At 32.5% G+C, this 19,778-nt stretch overlaps 1 protein-coding gene across 1 annotated transcript in view; it reads left to right on the plus strand.

The window, feature by feature from the left end:
- Positions 1-4,301: 4,301 nt before the first annotated feature.
- The window catches only part of LOC143247805 (medium-chain acyl-CoA ligase ACSF2, mitochondrial-like), a 29,829-nt gene continuing 14,352 nt past the window's right edge, over positions 4,302-19,778 (plus strand). The window contains exons 1-8 of the mRNA XM_076496300.1: positions 4,302-4,510; positions 10,357-10,540; positions 11,206-11,334; positions 16,448-16,501; positions 16,918-17,034; positions 17,389-17,438; positions 18,066-18,177; positions 18,387-18,482. Coding sequence (XP_076352415.1) covers positions 4,317-4,510; positions 10,357-10,540; positions 11,206-11,334; positions 16,448-16,501; positions 16,918-17,034; positions 17,389-17,438; positions 18,066-18,177; positions 18,387-18,482 — 936 coding nt within the window. The 5' untranslated portion in view covers positions 4,302-4,316. The remainder of the gene's footprint in view (positions 4,511-10,356; positions 10,541-11,205; positions 11,335-16,447; positions 16,502-16,917; positions 17,035-17,388; positions 17,439-18,065; positions 18,178-18,386; positions 18,483-19,778) is intronic.

Raw genomic sequence — 19,778 nt, forward strand, 5'->3', positions numbered from 1 at the left:
AACATCATAAACCTGAACACATTATATGATGTTTTAACATCATAAACCTGAACACATTATATGATGTATAAACATCATGAACCTGAACACATTATATGATGTATAAACATCATGAAACTGAACATATTATATGATGTTTTAACATCATGAACCTGAACACATCATATGATGTTTTAACATCATAAACCTGAACACATTATATGATGTATAAACATCATGAACCTGAACACATTATATGATGTATAAACATCATGAACCTGAACACATTATATGATGTATAAACATCATAAACCTGAACACATTATATGATGTATAAACATCATGAACCTGAACACATTATATGATGTATAAACATCATGAACCTGAACACATTATATGATGTATAAACATCATGAACCTGAACACATTATATGATGTATAAACATCATGAACCTGAACACATTATATGATGTATAAATACCGTGAACATGTAAACATAATATGATGTATAAACATCATGAACATGTACACATTATATGATGTATAAACATCATGAACCTGAACACATTATATGATGTATAAACATCATGAACCTGAACACATTATATGATGTATAAATACCGTGAACATGTACACATAATATGATGTATAAACACCATGAACCTGAACACATTATATGATGTATAAACATCATGAACCTGAACACATTATATGATGTATAAATACCGTGAACATGTACACATAATATGATGTATAAACACCATGAACCTGAACACATTATATGATGTATAAACATCGTGAACCTGAACACATTATATGATGTATAAACATCATGAACCTGAACATATCATATGATGTTTTAACATCATGAACCTGAACACATTATATGATGTATAAACATCATGAACCTGAACACATTATATGATGTATAAACATCATGAACTTGAACACATCATATGATGTATAAACATCATGAACTTGAACACATTATATGATGTATGAACATCATGAACCTGAACACATTATATGATGTATAAATACCGTGAACACGTACACATAATATGATGTGTAAACACCGTGAACATGTACACATTACATTTGTACGTTAGTTATGAAAATGTTCTTAAACAACTGACTTACATGTTGAGAATTATAAAACACGACAAAGGAATCATCCTGAGTAGAATGTGACAGGTTCTCAACGCAATTGACAGTTTTCCCGTTGTTGCTCTGAATGATGGTAAAGGAAAACGTTGACAAGAGATGGCGCTAGCATCGACTGTATATCAGTTCCAGTTGCTTGGTGATAAATATTAGTGTTGAATAAAAAAGAAAAGAAAATATTTCCTTTGGGGAAAACGTTATTAAATCCCGAGAAATATAGTTTAGAAATCGTATAATATTTTGATATAATAAGTCAAGTGTTAATTATAAAAATCTTCCAAACAAATATCAGTGTCGAGAGATTCCAAATTTAAACTTGCACAATAAATTTCTTTGTGAAAAAATAAATTTTTCCTTCATTTAACGAACTGAAAGTTTGACTTTAGAAGTGTAATTATTAATAGTACATATTTCAGTTTCACTTTAGAAGTGTAATTATTAATAGTACATATTTCAGTTTGACTTTAGAAGTGTAATTATTAATAGTACATATTTCAGTTTGACTTTAGAAGTGTAATTATTAATAGTATTTCAGTTTGACTTTAGAAGTGTAATTATTAATAGTACATATTTCAGTTTGACTTTAGAAGTGTAATTATTAATAGTACATATTTCAGTTTGACTTTAGAAGTGTAATTATTAATAGTACATATTTCAGTTTGACTTTAGAAGTGTAATTATTAATAGTACATATTTCAGTTTGACTTTAGAAGTGTAATTATTAATAGTACATATTTCAGTTTGACTTTAGAAGTGTAATTATTAATAGTACATATTTCAGTTTGACTTTAGAAGTGTAATTATTAATAGTACATATTTCAGTTTGACTTTAGAAGTGTAATTATTAATAGTACATATTTCAGTTTGACTTTAGAAGTGTAATTATTAATAGTATATATTTCAGTTTGACTTTAGAAGTGTAATTATTAATAGTACATATTTCAGTTTGACTTTAGAAGTGTAATTATTAATAGTACATATTTCAGTTTGACTTTAGAAGTGTAATTATTAATAGTACATATTCCAGTTTGACTTTAGAAGTGTAATTATTAATAGTACATATTTCAGTTTGACTTTAGAAGTGTAATTATTAATAGTACATATTTCAGTTTGACTTTAGAAGTGTAATTATTAATAGTACATATTTCAGTTTGACTTTAGAAGTGTAATTATTAATAGTACATATTTCAGTTTGACTTTAGAAGTGTAATTATTAATAGTACATATTTCAGTTTGACTTTAGAAGTGTAATTATTAATAGTACATATTTCAGTTTGACTTTAGAAGTGTAATTATTAATAGTACATATTTCAGTTTGACTTTAGAAGTGTAATTATTAATAGTACATATTTCAGTTTGACTTTAGAAGTGTAATTATTAATAGTACATATTTCAGTTTGACTTTAGAAGTGTAATTATTAATAGTACATATTCCAGTTTGACTTTAGAAGTGTAATTATTAATAGTACATATTCCAGTTTGACTTTAGAAGTGTCATGAAATATTAGAGCGTTTGATAAAAATATTATGAGACTGTCATTTTGTTAATCGACTTTTTGTGCAGTTTTAAGAAATAATTTATTATTATCTGTTTTAATAAAGTTAATAAAATGTTTATGATTTATATTAAGTCATTTGTATTTTAACTATAAGTTTTAATAAAATTAATAAAATGTTTATGATTTATATTGAGCCACTTGTATTTTAACCATAAGTTTTAATAAAGTTAATAAAATGTTTATAATCTATATTGAGTCACTTGTATTTTAACTTTAAGTTTCAGTAAAGTTAATGAAATTTTTATAATATATGTTAAGTCACTTGTATTTTAACTATAAGTTTTTAAAATATGTTTTTATCAGAATTTAGTTAACTTATATTTTTGTTTGACTTCGAAACTTAGCATTTGATGAAAGTGATTTATTGCTATTTTAAAATGAATTAATTCAGACAAACATTGTTACTTTAGAAAATCTAACTATTTTATTTAATATACTGCTGCATTACTAATGTATCAATAATAGTGGTGCATTTTATAAAACAGTAATTAACATATCATGTTTGATCTTTAACGTGACGTTGATGATTTCATTAGTGGGCTGTATTGTAACAATAGACTACCTGCATATTGCCCACTGCACAGAATTGATCTCCGTATTTAATAACTGTAAGATCATAATTTTACCACTGGCTTTCCGTGAGCTTTGTTTAAATCACTGGATATATCACACTTAATTATTCTGTGGTAATTTTAATACTAAACAAATTAAATTCAGTGTTCCAAAACAAACAATATGGATTACATTATGTAGGCAATCAAGCAAATATTAAATGTAAATTGCGGGAACCACTTCTCAAACCTTAGCCGAAAGAAATTCGAAAATAGTTACGAATTTCGTAATAGAATATTTTCAGATATAAATACAGAAAAATTATTCTTACAAAGTTGTATATGAATGTCACAGATGTAATTCTAGGAATATTTTCGATCACTAGATGGCTATTAAGACGCATAAACAAAAAAGCAAATTTTGCTTCACCTTGTGTTATGTTTAAAAAATTCACTAGAGGGCGAAATGTGAAGTTTTTATACATGAAAAGGGCGCGATTGATTATAGAACTCACCAAGATGGACAGGACAACTATCAGCTTAGTAAATTATGTTACCTTTTCTTCAGATTACTTGCAGACAGTAAAAATACATTTAATTAAACAGTTAGACTTTTCATGTAATACATTAATATTAAAACAATTCTAGTTTTATTGTAAAGTTACATATTTATTGAAACTTTTAGTACACTATAGTACGAACCTTCTGATGACTCAGCAATAAATCCGATAACATTAAAATTAGTTTCGTTACCTTCAGTGTGAGAAACACAAGCAGTTCAATGTGTAGAGCAAACAAACTGTTACCAACGCTACCTACACTTTAATTTCGTGTTGCAGAAATCTTGTATGTTTCTCTCACTTCAATTGGTATATTCTAGTTCTTTAAAAGGCCACGAGGTGACAGCACCCACTAATGAATCTGGTAGATACATTTTTATTTTCAAAGTATAATAACACAATCTGCGATTGCAATAATAATTTTTAAGTTTTACTTCGTCCCATTTTAAATTTTACGATACAATGAACCTGCAATTGGTAATAATAGCATAGGTTTTATTTTAATGCACTCTCGTCTACAGGAAGTTTGGGCAGACCGTAAGGTACTAATCGTTCCAGCCACAAGTCAGTTGTCAGACCACTTTGAGATGATGAAATCGAATTTTTGTAGACGAAATGTCTGTACTATGATTGGTCATTTTGTTAGGTCATCACTACAAGTTCGAAATGCTGTTCCGATTCATTTAAAACGGTTCAGGTAAAATTTCTAGATATTTAGGTTGTATTTTTAAAACTGTTGTTTCAGAGTTACTTCGTTTCTCTGTTTAAAATGACAAAAATCCATAACCCCAGGGCCGAAAAAGAAAAGTTTATTCTTGAAACCGCCGTGGGTTATGGGGTTTTTATTAGTTTATGTTAAAACTTCTCAAGCGTGTGTTTTCCTGAGATCGTGGTTTATTTTCTTTATTGTTTGTTTGTTCTTAATAACCAATTTCTACCATAGAAATGTTCAAAAGACTTATTACGTCTATAAAGTTTGAAGATAATTCTTGAAAACATACGATTCCAGAAGGGGATTCAATAATTCTTGTTAAAAGAAACGGAGGTTTCCACTATTTTATAACATTGCTATTATACCAAAAGCTTGGCCAAGCGCGTAATGCGCGCGACTCGTAATCCGAGGGTCGCGCTAAACATGCTCGCCCTCCCAGTCGTGGGGGCGTTATAATGTGACGGTCAATCCCACTATTCGTTGGTAAAAGAGTAGCCCAAGAGTTGGCGGTGGGTGGTGATGACTAGCTGCCTTCCCTCTAGTCTTACACTGCTAAATTAGGGACGGCTAGCACAGATAGCCCTCGAGTAGCTTTGTGCGAAATTCCAAAAAACAAACAAAAAACAAAATACCAAAAGCTATTCGCATATCTCTGGCTAATCACAAACTTATAACGACACGACTTTTTAATCAATGAGAAATTTCCAAATAAACAACGTTTTATAAATAATGCCGTAAACAACGGATTAACAGTGTATCTGTTTATACAGGTTTACTGGAATAGCTGTTGGTTGAGGAAATTAAATTATTTTCAATGCACTGAAACAGCCATAACAACAATTATGTTTTAACTCCAAGGAAAATTCAATGTTTTTGAAATAGCGCTGATTGGACTTATTTTCCTCTCTCGATGTAATTAATGCAAACGATGAAACGTTTTTAAGTTAACGAATTTGTATTGAACACTGCTTGTGTTTTTAATTAACGTAAACTAACATAAACACGCACACAATTCAGTAGTCACTCATTAGCACGGGTGTTCGTTCATCTAGATCGTTTAGCTAGTTAACACAATTGAAGTGTTACACCTGACGTGCAGGTCACCTTCACAGCATCATAAACTCGTAGTGCGACTTTGCTGAAGGACTGGACAGGTGCCCAAAGATTTACCTGTCCTGTGAAAGTGGGTTTTCTCGAGGCACTCCTGTTCCCCCCCACAGCCAAACCTTAGACATTGGATCTTTAGAATCTAGCTAAGGCAACTTTATTGCCATGCCCTGAATCAGGTCGTTTCGCGTTTATCTTCATATTTACTATGACATCTGCTTTTCGGGATCTGGTCTAGCTGATTTCTCCGGTGCTACCTTTGTCTCGCTCATCAATATTATGACAAACCTCACTCCTTCACCCAAAAAAAGGGTTGAAATAAAAGAAAAACCAAAACCCCTGCTAATTTCAATAATCTATCACGTGAGGGGACGAAGAGGAACCACAAAGTTCCTGACCACCCCTGTTGGAGAGAGAATTCTTCAGACCTCTCTCTCTCTCTCTAAATTAAACCCCTGTCACGTTAGTTTGTGTTTGCTGAAGGTTTAGAAGTGGAGTTGATTAAGATGTTGACAGTGTATCGAGACTATGACGTCATCCACAACTCTGAGAACTAAGTTTTGTCACAATATAGTTAATATTATTTACGTTCCAGATAAATATATACGAATCGAAGGTTAAGTAATTTCTTTTTTAATAATTCTCTTCACAACTTTTCTCTGAAGAAATAAAAAGCACGTGACTAATCAGTTTGTGTTGTTGTTTCTACCTAACATTATCTGCAACCGAAAAGTTATAACCCTGAAGAATATTCTAATTTTTCTTTTAAAACTATTTTGTACACGTTTCTCACAGAATGAAACCTAGCATGTACAGGTATCAATAGTTTTATAATACTGTTGTAAACATGAATACAGCTGTAAACATTGTTATATGAATTGAACTGTTGCATATTGTTACATGAGCTTACCTGCAATATATTGTTGTAGAAACGGTAGCTGAAAAATATGTTGTTAAATAAATACAGTAAAACCTGTGTAAGGCGGAAACGCACGGGACAGAGTAACATTTCCGGCTTAGACAGTGAACGCGTATTTCCATAATTATATGTAATTTTTGAGCGGAACGTTATACTAGCTTGACTTAAGGGAAGTGAGACGTTTGTGAATAAAGTTGTTACACTGTTTATGTTATATTTATTAGAATAAGAACAAAATCAGACATTCAAAATATACATACAAGTTCACAAAATATTGATCAAATTTATTTGAAGAAAATGTCCAATTTCAACAGTTTAGTTTTCTAATGGACTTTCTCATGTGGTTAAAATAGAACGCCAATTCTACGGCCTTTTCATGAAGTTCATTTTTTCACTTCATTTTTGCGTACAATTTGATAGAATTAATACAACTTAACACTGGCGATGAAGTATGAATTTCTATTTCCTCACTATCTTTTCCATTTTATTCATCTTCTGAATCTCTCATACTGTTACCATCTTGAGATTCTACTACAGATTTTAAATCAGTTTCTGTTAAAACATTCCTTTCAACGTTCACAAAACTTTCCACATTCACAGAATCATCTGTATGAATCAGAGTTTGGATATTTCACTAGAAATGTCATAACAAACAACTTCTCCACAATCTCCGCCATTATCAAGAATAAATCAACAGTTTTGAAAGCACTTTATTACACATTCATCTTTTACGCATTTGATTGAATGACTTAAAAAATGTAATTGCATCTAACACGTCAGTTTTCATGGTCATTTCAGATGCTCTCTTGCAGTTGTCCATGTTTGCAATATGCTGAAGCATAAATTTTCTGTATTTTAATTTTTTACACTGTATAATTCTATTATCTAGTGGCTACAGAACTAATGTTGCACATGGAGGTAGAAAGACTAAACGGACATTTGAAAGTTGGACTTTTGGATGACAAGTTGTATTATCTAGGAAAAGTAGAATATTCCTATTTTCTTGTTCCATTCTTATGTTTAATTTATTCAAAAATTACTCTGATATAACACTTGTCATCCACACTTTATTATTCACTTTCCATTCCACAGAAAGTTGATTCTTCCTTAAATTTTTGAAACAGCACAAATTTTCACTTTTATCTATTATTCTTGGTTCCTCTAGTTTTCCATCAGTAAATGCGACCAAAAGTACAGTCAATCAATTTTTAGAATAGCGACGGTAGGGAAAAAGAACAGAATATATTTAACTACTACATACTGTAACCAAAATGTCCGAGAGTTTATAAATATATAAAAAATTATTAATTAAATAATAATTTATCAATATTCAAAAAATGATTAATTAAACAATAATTTATCAATATTCAAAAAATTATTAAATAAGAAATTAATATTTTATCAAAAACATTTTTCCGCCTTACTCAGGTTCTAAACTTAATAGATGAAGTAGGTGAAAGATAGCTTTCCGTCCTCGTTTCGCAGGTTCTGCCATATAGAGGGCTTTTTATAAAAGAAATCTTAAATTTAGATAATGTAGCGAAATTTGGATATTTTCGATTGTACATGTTTCCGCTCTATGCAGTTTCCGGGCTAGACAGGTTTTACTGTATGGTAGTAGTTTGTAAATACTTCGCAGGTTGTGGATGGATCTGTAACAAGGTTCCTTTGGTCCATGGGGAAATACACACAATTTTTCAATTTTGCATACTGTGATTTTTATGAGTGTTTTTGCGAGTTTGTTTTTTTTAAATCATTTTTTCAACCCAGTTGATATATCTTCACTATGATGGTTTGTTCAGTCCATACAAAATTATGGTTCATATTTTATGTTTTGCAGTTTCTATGAGCGTGTTCGCTGTGTTTTATTTTTCTTCCAATTACATATAAAAGAAGCAGCCTTATGTGGTAAATAACCTTTCATTAATCATGAATTTACTTACATAACTTCTGCCCAGAGAACAGGAATTCTAGCTAGTTTAGTGATAAACTTCGACTTTGCAGCGCTGTATAAGTTATATTCAAATATGCAGTTTTATTTTTTTAATATATATAATTATTAACCACTTCCAAAAGTTTCAAAATTTATAACTATGCATTTACGTGTCCAACAAATTTCTAGTACGTGGCCCTTAGTCTTAGCTACCTATCACTTAACCCTAACGTCACCAGCACGAAGCTCAAGTTAATCAGTGATGACGAGAAACCCACTTGTTGAGAAATTTATATGCAAAAACGGCTCGTTTGGGCTGAGAAAACACTTTACATAGAAGAGCGAACAACGTTTCGACCTTCTTCGGTCATCGTCAGGTTCATGACCGAAGAAGGTCGAAACGTTGTTCGCTCTTCTATGTAAAGTGTTTTCTCAGCCCAAACGAGCCGTTTTTGCATATAAAGAAGCTCAAGTTACATTGTACCGTTACTTTCTATAATCTAAGTTGAGAGAGACTCTTACCTGCCATTTTAATTTAAACTTTTCACAGTCACTTGCGGTAGTTTTTCAAAGTCTCATCTATAAACGACTGATATTGTAATTGTTACATATCCAGTTAAGAGTACAAATTGTCATTTTCTAAAACTATTAGATTCCAAAACATAAAACTCTATCTGAAACTAGAAGCCTTACTATCTCTCCTAGCATCTATCGATCTAGATTTTAAATTTCCAACGATCCGAGTCCTCAAGGTACGAAAAGCCTTCCTTTAAAATGTCAGCTGATCTTTAACACTAATTAAAGCACACCGTGAACAGGCCCGAAACAAAATAATTCTTGGACTTAGACGAACCACACACATAACACATAACTTTCACAAATTGTGGTATTTATTAGTCAACTTTTTCATGTGGTTTAGATAACTTTCACAAATTATGGTATTTATTTGTCATCTTTTTCATGTGGTTTAGATAACTTTCACAAATTATTGTATTTATTTGTCATCTTTTTCATGTGGTTTAGATAACTTTCACAAATTGTGGTATTTATTAGTCAATTCTTTCATGTGGTTTAGATAACTTTCACAAATTGTGGTATTTATTAGTCAATTTTTTCATGTGGCTTAGATAACTTTCACAAATTGTGGTATTTATTAGTCAATTCTTTCATGTGGCTTAGATAACTTTCACAAATTGTGGTATTTATTAGTCAATTATTTCATGTGGCTTAGATAACTTTCACAAATTATTGTATTTATTTGTCATCTTTTTCATGTGGTTTAGATAACTTTCACAAATTGTGGAATTTATTAGTCAATTCTTTCATGTGGTTTAGATAACTTTCACAAATTGTGGTATTTATTAGTCAATTATTTCATGTGGCGTAGATAACTTTCACAAATTGTGGTATTTATTAGTCAATTCTTTCATGTGGCTTAGATAACTTTCACAAATTGTGGTATTTATTAGTCAATTATTTCATGTGGCTTAGATAACTTTCACAAATTGTGGTATTTATTAGTCAATTCTTTCATGTGGCTTAGATAACTTTCACAAATTGTGGTATTTATTAGTCATCTTTTTCATGTGGTTTAGATAACGTTCACAAATTGTGGTATTTATTGTTCTAACAGTGGTTCTGCTCTGAAATTGGGGTTGCCTTCAGATGTAGTGAAGGCAGTAAATTTAAGTGAACTTAACATGATAAGTATTTGAATGACAATGGCAGACTTCAACATTTGTATTTCAATTATTTAGTAGCTTTAGTTTAGCCGATTGACCAATTGGTCTTCCCTAAACATTATGTTATATTAGTTTCTATTTAGGCATCTTAATTCTTTTTATCTTTACGTATTTGTTCATTTCTGTTTAGACACCTCAAAGCTGTTTCGAGTAAACTGAAATATAGTTACAACTATGGCTTGAGTGAGGTTCCACCTTTGGGAATGACAATTGGTCAAACTATTGATTATGCTGCTGACATCGAAGGTGATAGATTAGCTTTCGTTTCTCGTCACCAGGAGATTAGAAAAACTTTCAGTGAATTCCGAAAAGACGTAAGTAATCAACATTTTGTGGTGTTATAATAATGAGACATTTTTAAAGCATCTTAATGGTTCTTAGAAACCTAATTGTGCACAAGGTTACACATATTCTGGTGGACTCCAAATGGTTCTGCGTTTTATCGTTGTACATAAGACATTGTTTAGTTGCAGTTTGTGTAAAACTGGTAACTCCATCAAGATATGTAGGTGTTTCTTATCAACATGTCTGTTTAGTATCGTTCGATAAAAGTCGTAGTTTGAGACTGGAACCACAGGAACTGATGCTTGGGGCCACTGGTTATCTGAGGACTGATGGTTGGTGCCATTGGTTACCTGGGATCTGATGGTTAGGGCCACTTATTATATGGAACCTAATCAATGGAGTCGTAGGTTATATTGGACCTTAATCACCGGATACAATGATTATCTGAAACGTAATCAATGGAATCATGAGTTATGTTGGACCTGAATTGTTGGAGCTAATGATTATCTGGGACCTGAATTGTTGGGATTATTGGTTATCTGGTCATTTGTAACAGTGTTAATTTAATTCATTACTGGTCAAAGTTGGGGAGAGGGCTAGAGTTTCTGGTTTTATGTTGTTTTTCCTGTTATGAACAAGAAACATTATTGTATTATTACATGAAATAAACGTTATGCTGTTAATTACCTTCTAGGTAAGCCACCTAGCGGCGGGTTTCCTTGCTCTGGGTCTTCAGCCTGGAGACAGGGTTGGAATCATGGCACCCAACTGCTACGAATGGATTTTAACTCAGTTTGCTACCGCCAGAGCGGGAATGATTTTGGTAAGTTTGTTCGTTTTTCAGCAAAGCCAAGTTGGGTTATCTTTGCTCACCGTGAAGAATCGAGCCCCAGATTTTTGCCGCTGCCCCACCGTTGGATAATTTTGGTAGAATGGCAGATCCAGTAGTGTAATATATGTTTGTATAAATCAATTGTATTTTAGTTGTTTTCTTCAGTTACCAACTTCAAAAATAATTTCTGGGGACGTAATTGCGAAGCAAACAGTAACATTTTGACATATACTGTATTACTTCGAATTTAAGACGACCTCTAATTTAAAACGCGCCCAACTTTTTAAAAAGGGATTTTCAGGAGAAACAAAATTGGATTATGATTAGAAAGGAGTATTGGCCTGTTATGGCCAAGCGCGTAAGGCATGCGACTCGTAATCCGAGGGTCGTGGGTTCGCGCCCGCGTCGCGCAAAACATGCTCGCCCTCCCAACCGTGGGGGCGTATAATGTGACGTTCAATCCCACTAATCGTTGGTAAAAGATTAGCCCAAGAGTTGGCGGTGGGTGGTGATGACTAGCTGCCTTCCCTCTAGTCTTACACTGCTAAATTAGGGACGGCTAGCACAGATAGCCCTCGAGTAGCTTTGTGCGAAATTCCAAAACAAGCAAACAAAAGAAAGGAGTAGATATGTTTTAAAATAGTTTATTAACGAATCAGACGTGTTAATAATGTATTTAAAATAAAATACAATCTGCAGGAAATGTTCATTACAATAATCAGAATGTTACTCTGATGTTTCTTCTAACTCACTGTTATATTCTGAAGTTAAAGCACCTTCATCACTTGATTCATTACTGTCCCAACGAATATCATCTTGTGTTCCATCTTACACATTGGATAAACAACATTTTAAAAACAGTTTTCTAATAATACCGTCTGACACTTCTTTCCAAGCTTTTGAAATCTGATACCCATTTTATTATACCACTCGGTGTCAAAACATGATTGTCTTTATTCAGCCAAGCATCATAACGCTAACGGATACAATCTTTAAATGACTTATTAATGGACATATCAAGAGGTTGTAACTGATCTCTCATTCCACCAGGAATCATCACCAGATCACTGGTTTTGTTCCTTAACCTACTCTTGATTTTATCTGAGAGATGACCACTAAATTCATACATTACAAGCATGCTCTGTTGTTTTAATAATGCACCAGGCTGACATACACATCCCAACCACTGTTACATTAACTCTGATGTCATCCGTGCGTGTTTTGTGTACGAACTATTACATCTTTTCCTGTTTAATATTACATACGGTGGAAATTTATTAATATCCACAGTGACACAAAGTATCTAACTAACTCTTAACTTTTCATAACGGGTGGTTTTGATTGTCACGTGTTTTTTCTCTTTTGGCTTGTTTGTTTTGTTTTTTTGAATTTCACGCAAAGCTACACGAGGGCTATCTACGCTAGCCATCCCTAATTTAGCAGTGTAAGACTAGAGAGAAGGCAGCTAGTCATCACCACCTACCGCCAAACTTGGGCTACTCTTTTAAAAATGAAGAGTGAGATTGACCGTAACTTTATAATGCCCCCACATCTGAAAGGGCGAGCATGTTTGGTGTGACAGGAATTCGAATTTGTGACCCTCGGATTACAACTAAACGTAAATGACACTAATAGTTCCAACTAATATGAACCGTTGTACAACTGAAACTTCTCGTATTTTATTTATTCCTTTTACCTCTAGCAAGCTAAAAGTGACGCCAAAAATTAGTTTGTTTGTGTCAAAACCCAAATTGTTGCGTCATAAGACTTACCACTGATGAGATATTTTTATTTCTTTAAATTTAAAGTTAATCTTTCTTTTTTTTTACCCAGGTTTCAAATCCCAACACGTTCATCAACACCTACATCACAAAAGAAACGGCTTGATATATTTTCACGTAAATTACAAACCTCCCTTCAAAATAATGGCTGGGTGGTTAGAGGACTCTCGATTCCTTATCTGAGGGTCGCAGGTTCAAATCCCCGTCGTCACAAACATGCTCGCCCTTTCAGCAGTTGAGGGCATTATAATGTTACGGTCAATCCCACTATTCGTTGGTAAAAGAGTAGCCCAAGAGATGGCGGTGGGTGGTGATGACTAGCTGCCTTCCCTCTTGTCTTACACTGCTAAATTAGGGACGGCTAGCGCAGATATCCCTTGTGTAGCTTTGCGCGAAATTTAAAAGTAAACAAACCAAGTAATCTTTATTTTCCAAATTGTCACCAGTAAATCATTAACCAATGTTGCTAGACTTCAGCCAACATCTTATCAGGTAATCTCTTAAAATCTTAACAAAAAACATATTTCAGTTTTTTAAAAACTATTATTTATGTAACATTTTCAAATTTATAATTAATCACGTGTTAATTACGAATCATGTATTTCTTTGAACTGATCTGATTTTGTCACGGCGTTGTTTTTGACCTTTCAACACCATTAAAGCCACGAAACACCACTATAGAAAACCTTCGATATCTTCACGACAGTTTCCTTTCCCGCGTGTCTCGTGGCGATGTGCAATAAAGCGCTTACTTTACGCTCTAACCTCAATCAACTCTTAGTAAACTTATTCTGGATATAGTAGTAATTTAGTAACTAAAATAGAAAGACCGAACATAAGGCACCCTCGCATGTAATTTAACCTGAATGCCACGTATACAGCGAAGACAAACTACCGTTCTGAGCGCCTCCAGTTGTTACGTTTTCAAACTGAAGTACCTAACAAGATTTTTTTTTATTCCGGAATTAAACATTAGTTTATTCTACACGATATTAGACGCTTTGTGTTACAAACACATTTATTAATTGTTGAAAGAAACTGAAAGTATAACACATTTTAAGAACAACAAACGTTACAAAGAAGTACATTAAACTAGCAGTGCACCACAGTCGCTTAAACTCGGCGATTTCATGCAATAACATCTGCTGTAATATCAAGATAGTAGTGTTGAAAGATGTTTGAGGACTTGTCTGTATTCACGTGCTTATAAACAGTGACGTCAGATATTATGCTCGTTTGAATTATGTAGGGGTTATTTTAATACATCACGAAAAGTAATCAGGATGAATAGGACATCTCGTTCGTCTTCCGCCTTTGGTCGGCAGAGTAATTTGTAAACCGATTTGTTTGTCTACTACTAAAGCCCCAGAAACAAACAAACCTCATGATAAAACTAACTTTCTGTAAATATAAGTAATGTTATGAACCTCAATGAAATTGACTTATCGTATGTAGGATTAGTTACAACAAGACACAACAATGCTTTAGTTTCCTAGCAATGTACTAACTTATTTCTCTTGTTGTTAGTAAATATACTTGGTTGGTTACTACAAGACATAACAATGCTTTAGTTAGTTTACAATATACCAACTTATTTCTCTTGTTGTCAGTAAATATACTGGGTTGGTTACTACAAGACATAACAATGCTTTAGTTAGTTTACAATATACCAACTTATTTCTCTTGTTGTCAGTAAATATACTGGGTTGGTTACTACAAGGCCTAACAATGTAGTAGTTCTGTTCTCAATGTATCAACTTATTCCTCTATTTGTCAGTAAATATACTTGGTTGGTTACTACAAGACACAACAATGCTTTAGTTAGTTTACAATATACAAACTTATTTCTCTTGTTGTCAGTAAATATACTTGGTTGGTTACTACAAGGCCTAACAATGTAGTAGTTCTGTTCTCAATTCATCAACTTATTCCTCTGTTTGTCAGTAAATATACTTGGTTGGTTACTACAAGACACAACAATGCTTTAGTTAGTTTACAATATACCAACTTATTTCTCTTGTTGTCAGTAAATATACTTGGTTGGTTACTACAAGACATAACAATGCTTTAGTTAGTTTACAATATACCAACTTATTTCTCTTGTTGTCAGTAAATATACTAGGTTGGTTACTACAAGGCATAACAATATACCAACTTCCTCCTGTTGTTGTCAGTTATTATATTGGGTTGGTTACTACAATACACAACAATGCTTTAGTTAGTTTACAATATACCAACTTATTTCTCTTGTCAGTAAATATACTTGGTTGGTTACTGCAAGACATAACAATGCTTTAGTTAGTTTACAATATACCAACTTATTTCTCTTGTTGTCAGTAAATATACTAGGTTGGTTACTACAAGGCCTAACAATGTAGTAGTTCTGTTCTCAATGTATCAACTTATTCCTCTATTTGTCAGTAAATATACTTGGTTGGTTACTACAAGACATAACAATGCTTTAGTTAGTTTACAATATACAAACTTATTTCTCTTGTTGTCAGTAAATATACTTGGTTGGTTACTACAAGGCCTAACAATGCTTTAGTTAGTTTACAATATACCAACTTATTTCTCTTGTTGTCAGTAAATATACTTAGTTGGTTACTACAAGACACAACAATGCTTTAGTTAGTTTACAATATACCAACTTATTTCTCTTGTTGTCAGTAAATATACTTGGTTGGTTACTACAAGACATAACAATGCTTTAGTTAGTTTACAATATACCAACTTATTTCTCTTGTTGTCAGTAAATATACTAGGTTGGTTACTACAAGGCATAACAATATACCAACTTCCTCCTGTTGTTGTCAGTTGTTATATTGGGTTGGTTACTACAATACACAACAATGCTTTAGTTAGTTTACAATATACCAACTTATTTCTCTTGTTGTCAGTAAATATACTTGGTTGGTTACTACAAGACATAACAATGCTTTAGTTAGTTTACAATATACCAACTTATTTCTCTTGTTGTCAGTAAATATACTAGGTTGGTTACTACAAGGCCTAACAATGTAGTAGTTCTGTTCTCAATGTATCAACTTATTCCTCTATTTGTCAGTAAATATACTTGGTTGTTTACTACAAGACATAACAATGCTTTAGTTAGTTTACAATATACCAACTTATTTCTGTTGTTGTCAGTAAATATACTGGGTTGGTTATTACAAGACATAACAATATACCAACTTCCTCCTGTTGTTGTCAGTTGTTATATTGGGTTGGTTACTACAATACACAACAATGTTTTAGTTAGTTATCTATGTACCAGTTCATTTCTCAATGTTTTAGTTCGATTCATATTTTTCTTATGACAGGTAAATATAAACCCGGCCTTACAACAACAAGAATTGGAATATTGTATCCATAAGGTACGTCCAACATTTTCTATTCACTGAAAACTGTGAACTTTAACGTTTTTATAATATGTGTTTTAAACATCTGCCAACTCTGGTAAATAATATTAATATTTACTGTTTAAGTAAGTTTCACCATTGAAAGTTGTTTACTTATTCAGCTATAGACATTGAACTTTGTTTGTATATACTGAGAGGCAATCATTTTACTTTTTTCCTTCGATACTCGGTAACAAGTCAATATAAGTAGAATTTGATATAATATTGTTTTTCCTGCAACTGCCAAACCACTAAATATTTAATTGTAATAACTTTATTTAAGTGCTCCACGTGGTTTCAGAAAACAGAACAGTATATATTAAAACTGTATAAGTTCTCTGTTTATCAAAGTTCATTTCCGTAACATTTAAATCCACGCGACGTTTATGTAGGTTCGTATGCACGCAATTATATCAGCAGACCATTTCAAAACCCAGGACTATTACCAGATACTAAGTAACATTGTGCCTGAACTACCCAGCTGTCGTCCAGGTCACGTGAAAAGCAACAGGAAAGTTGTTGTTCTTACCTACCTATTTATTGTTTACGAATAATCTATGTTTATATTTTATTATTAATGGTAGTTGATCTTTCTTTAATATTTTATTTTTTACTGTTTATTAGTTGATATTCAGTTAGATCTTTATCGTTTTAAATTATTTTAATACTTTATTCTTCTCTTGTTGGTAGTTGATCTGTTTCTGATGTTTTATTTTTTACTGTTTATTAGTTGATATTCAGTAGATTCATTAATAACTTATTCTTGACACTGTAACATTGTTTGTATCAATAGTAACATTATGGAAAACGTCGTGAAAGAACTTTGAGCTGCAGTTATTACCTATTGACCTTATTTTTATTTTAGGGTGAAAGGTTTTGACACTGTTATCATGATCTCATCTAATGCCAAACCGTAAGTTGACAAGACATTTTTTATTTCATTTTACTGGAATCTAACTATGTATCAAAACAACCATTGAGGTACAACGTGGGAGCTTTTTCTAGAGGGTTCATAACTTTTCATAGAGATACACAATTTTATTGAGATACGCGAGAATCCTTTAAGAGAAAACTATGCCCACCCATCTATAATTGAAGAGCTACCAACCTATCCCACATGCCATGATTGAAGGTATACGTTCAATAGTAGACTCACCCTTAAATTACTTACTCAGTTTATCCTTTTGTCCATCAATATGAACCACATTTTTACTCAACAAGATTTATAGCTCAGAGGCAGTCTCTTATTAAAAGATCTTACGTAGAGGGGAGGGTGTTTGCAACATGAGCAGATTGGGAACCACTGGTGTTTTTATTAATCCGTTTATACGTTTGTTCAAACATCAAGCTATCTCGTCTGCATATCTTCTACTAATCCTATTTATAGTACCGACAGGTTGGATCATCGGTATTGATTTAGTTAATAGTCATTGTGTCCTGAAAGTTGTTCAAAAACACTGCTAGTGTATGAGTGACCATTCACGATGATACGTGGATGACCTTAACGCTACGGTAAAAATTTATATATGTCTTTCGATAGCGGGACCTTCACTTTCCAAGAAGCAATGGAAGCACCAGAAAGTCAACATTTTCAAGCGTTGAACGATGTTTGCCTGACGTTCGACGATATTGCGAACATACAGTTTACGTCGGTAAGTAAACAGTTTCGTCGCTTCTTTTCCGGATTCTGTATGTCCTTTATTAGTATAACTGTAGATTATTTATTCTATATATGGTAATTTCTACAGATATTAGCTTTGGTTTCGTTTTTACTTATACAAATAGACGATGTAGAACTGTCAATTATTTATCCAATTTCTACATTTGTTTCTAAAAGTAGTTGATTTTGTTTTCATCATAGGGCACTACAGGGTCACCCAAGGCTGCAATGTTGTCTCACCACAACCTAGTTAACAACGCTTTATCCGTCGGGTTGAGATTGGGCTACATGAGAGAGGTAAGCCTAATGTAAATAGTAACCTTATTTATACTTAAAACGCTTTATATATAGGGTTAAAGTTAGGCTAATGAGGTAGGCCTAATATAATTAACCTTAATTAAACTTAACAACGCTTTATTTATCGGATTGAAGTTAGGTCACATAACAGAGGTAAGCCATATGTAAATAGTAATCTTAATTATACTTAAAATACTTTATATGTTGGGTTGAAGTCAGGCTACACGAGAGAGGTAAGCCTAACGTACTTAGTAACTCGAATTGTATTAATGTTTTACTTACAGAGATGAGATAAGGCTACTTGATAAGCCTAACGTAAACAGTAACCTGCAGAATGTTTAAAAATGCTTTATCTATACGATTTAAGTTAGATTACATGAGAGAGGTAAGCCTAATGTAAATAGTAATCTTAATTATACTTAAAAACATTTTATTTATAGCATTGAAGTTAGGCTAAATGAAAGAGGTAAGCCTAACGTAAATAATAATCCGAATTGTAATTAATGTTTTATTTATGGAATTGAGATAAGGCTACGCAAGAGGTGTGTGTGTGTGTGTGTTTTTCTTATATCAAAGCCACACCATGCTCATCTACTCAGTTCTCCGAGGGGAATCGAACCCCTGGTTTTAGTGTTGTAAATCCGTAGACTTACCGCTCGAGAGAGGTCAACCATACGTGAACAGCAACTTGAATTGTAGTTAACAAGTTTCAGTTATAGGGTTAAGATAAGGCCGCACGAGAGAAATAAATCTAATGTAATAGTAACTTGAAATGTACTTCTCAGTGCTTTATTTATAGGGTTTCTATTCCTAAAAAAAGTAACTTTATATTCAACAATAAGCCGAATTTTTGTGCTTGTTATGTTTGTGTAAAACGGTGTTTGTTGTATATTTTAGTACATTATTAATATCAGTCCAACCTTTTATTTTAAATTGCTTAAAATAATACAGCTACAGAGATGTTAATGTAGGATTTCTTCGTCTGTATCGGCAGCTTCCAACTACATATTTTGGGTGAAAAGACAATAGTTATAAACAAAGATTTTATTTAAATAATAACCACAGATTTATTATTAGAAAGTTCTCTTAACAAACACGGTCATTGCAATACTTTCATTAATAGTGATTTCTTTACTTGACAAACACAGTCACGACAACATTTTATGGTGATTTATTTATTTAATGAACACGGTCAAGGCAACAACTTATTAATGGCCATTTCTCTACTTGATAAACAAGGGTCATGGTAGTAGTTCGTTAATAGTGATTTCTTCACATGACAAACACGGTCAAGGT

The sequence above is a fragment of the Tachypleus tridentatus genome, chromosome 3 (genome assembly GCF_004210375.1).
Source record: "Tachypleus tridentatus isolate NWPU-2018 chromosome 3, ASM421037v1, whole genome shotgun sequence".
In the NCBI taxonomy this organism is placed as follows: Eukaryota; Metazoa; Arthropoda; class Merostomata; order Xiphosura; family Limulidae; genus Tachypleus; species Tachypleus tridentatus.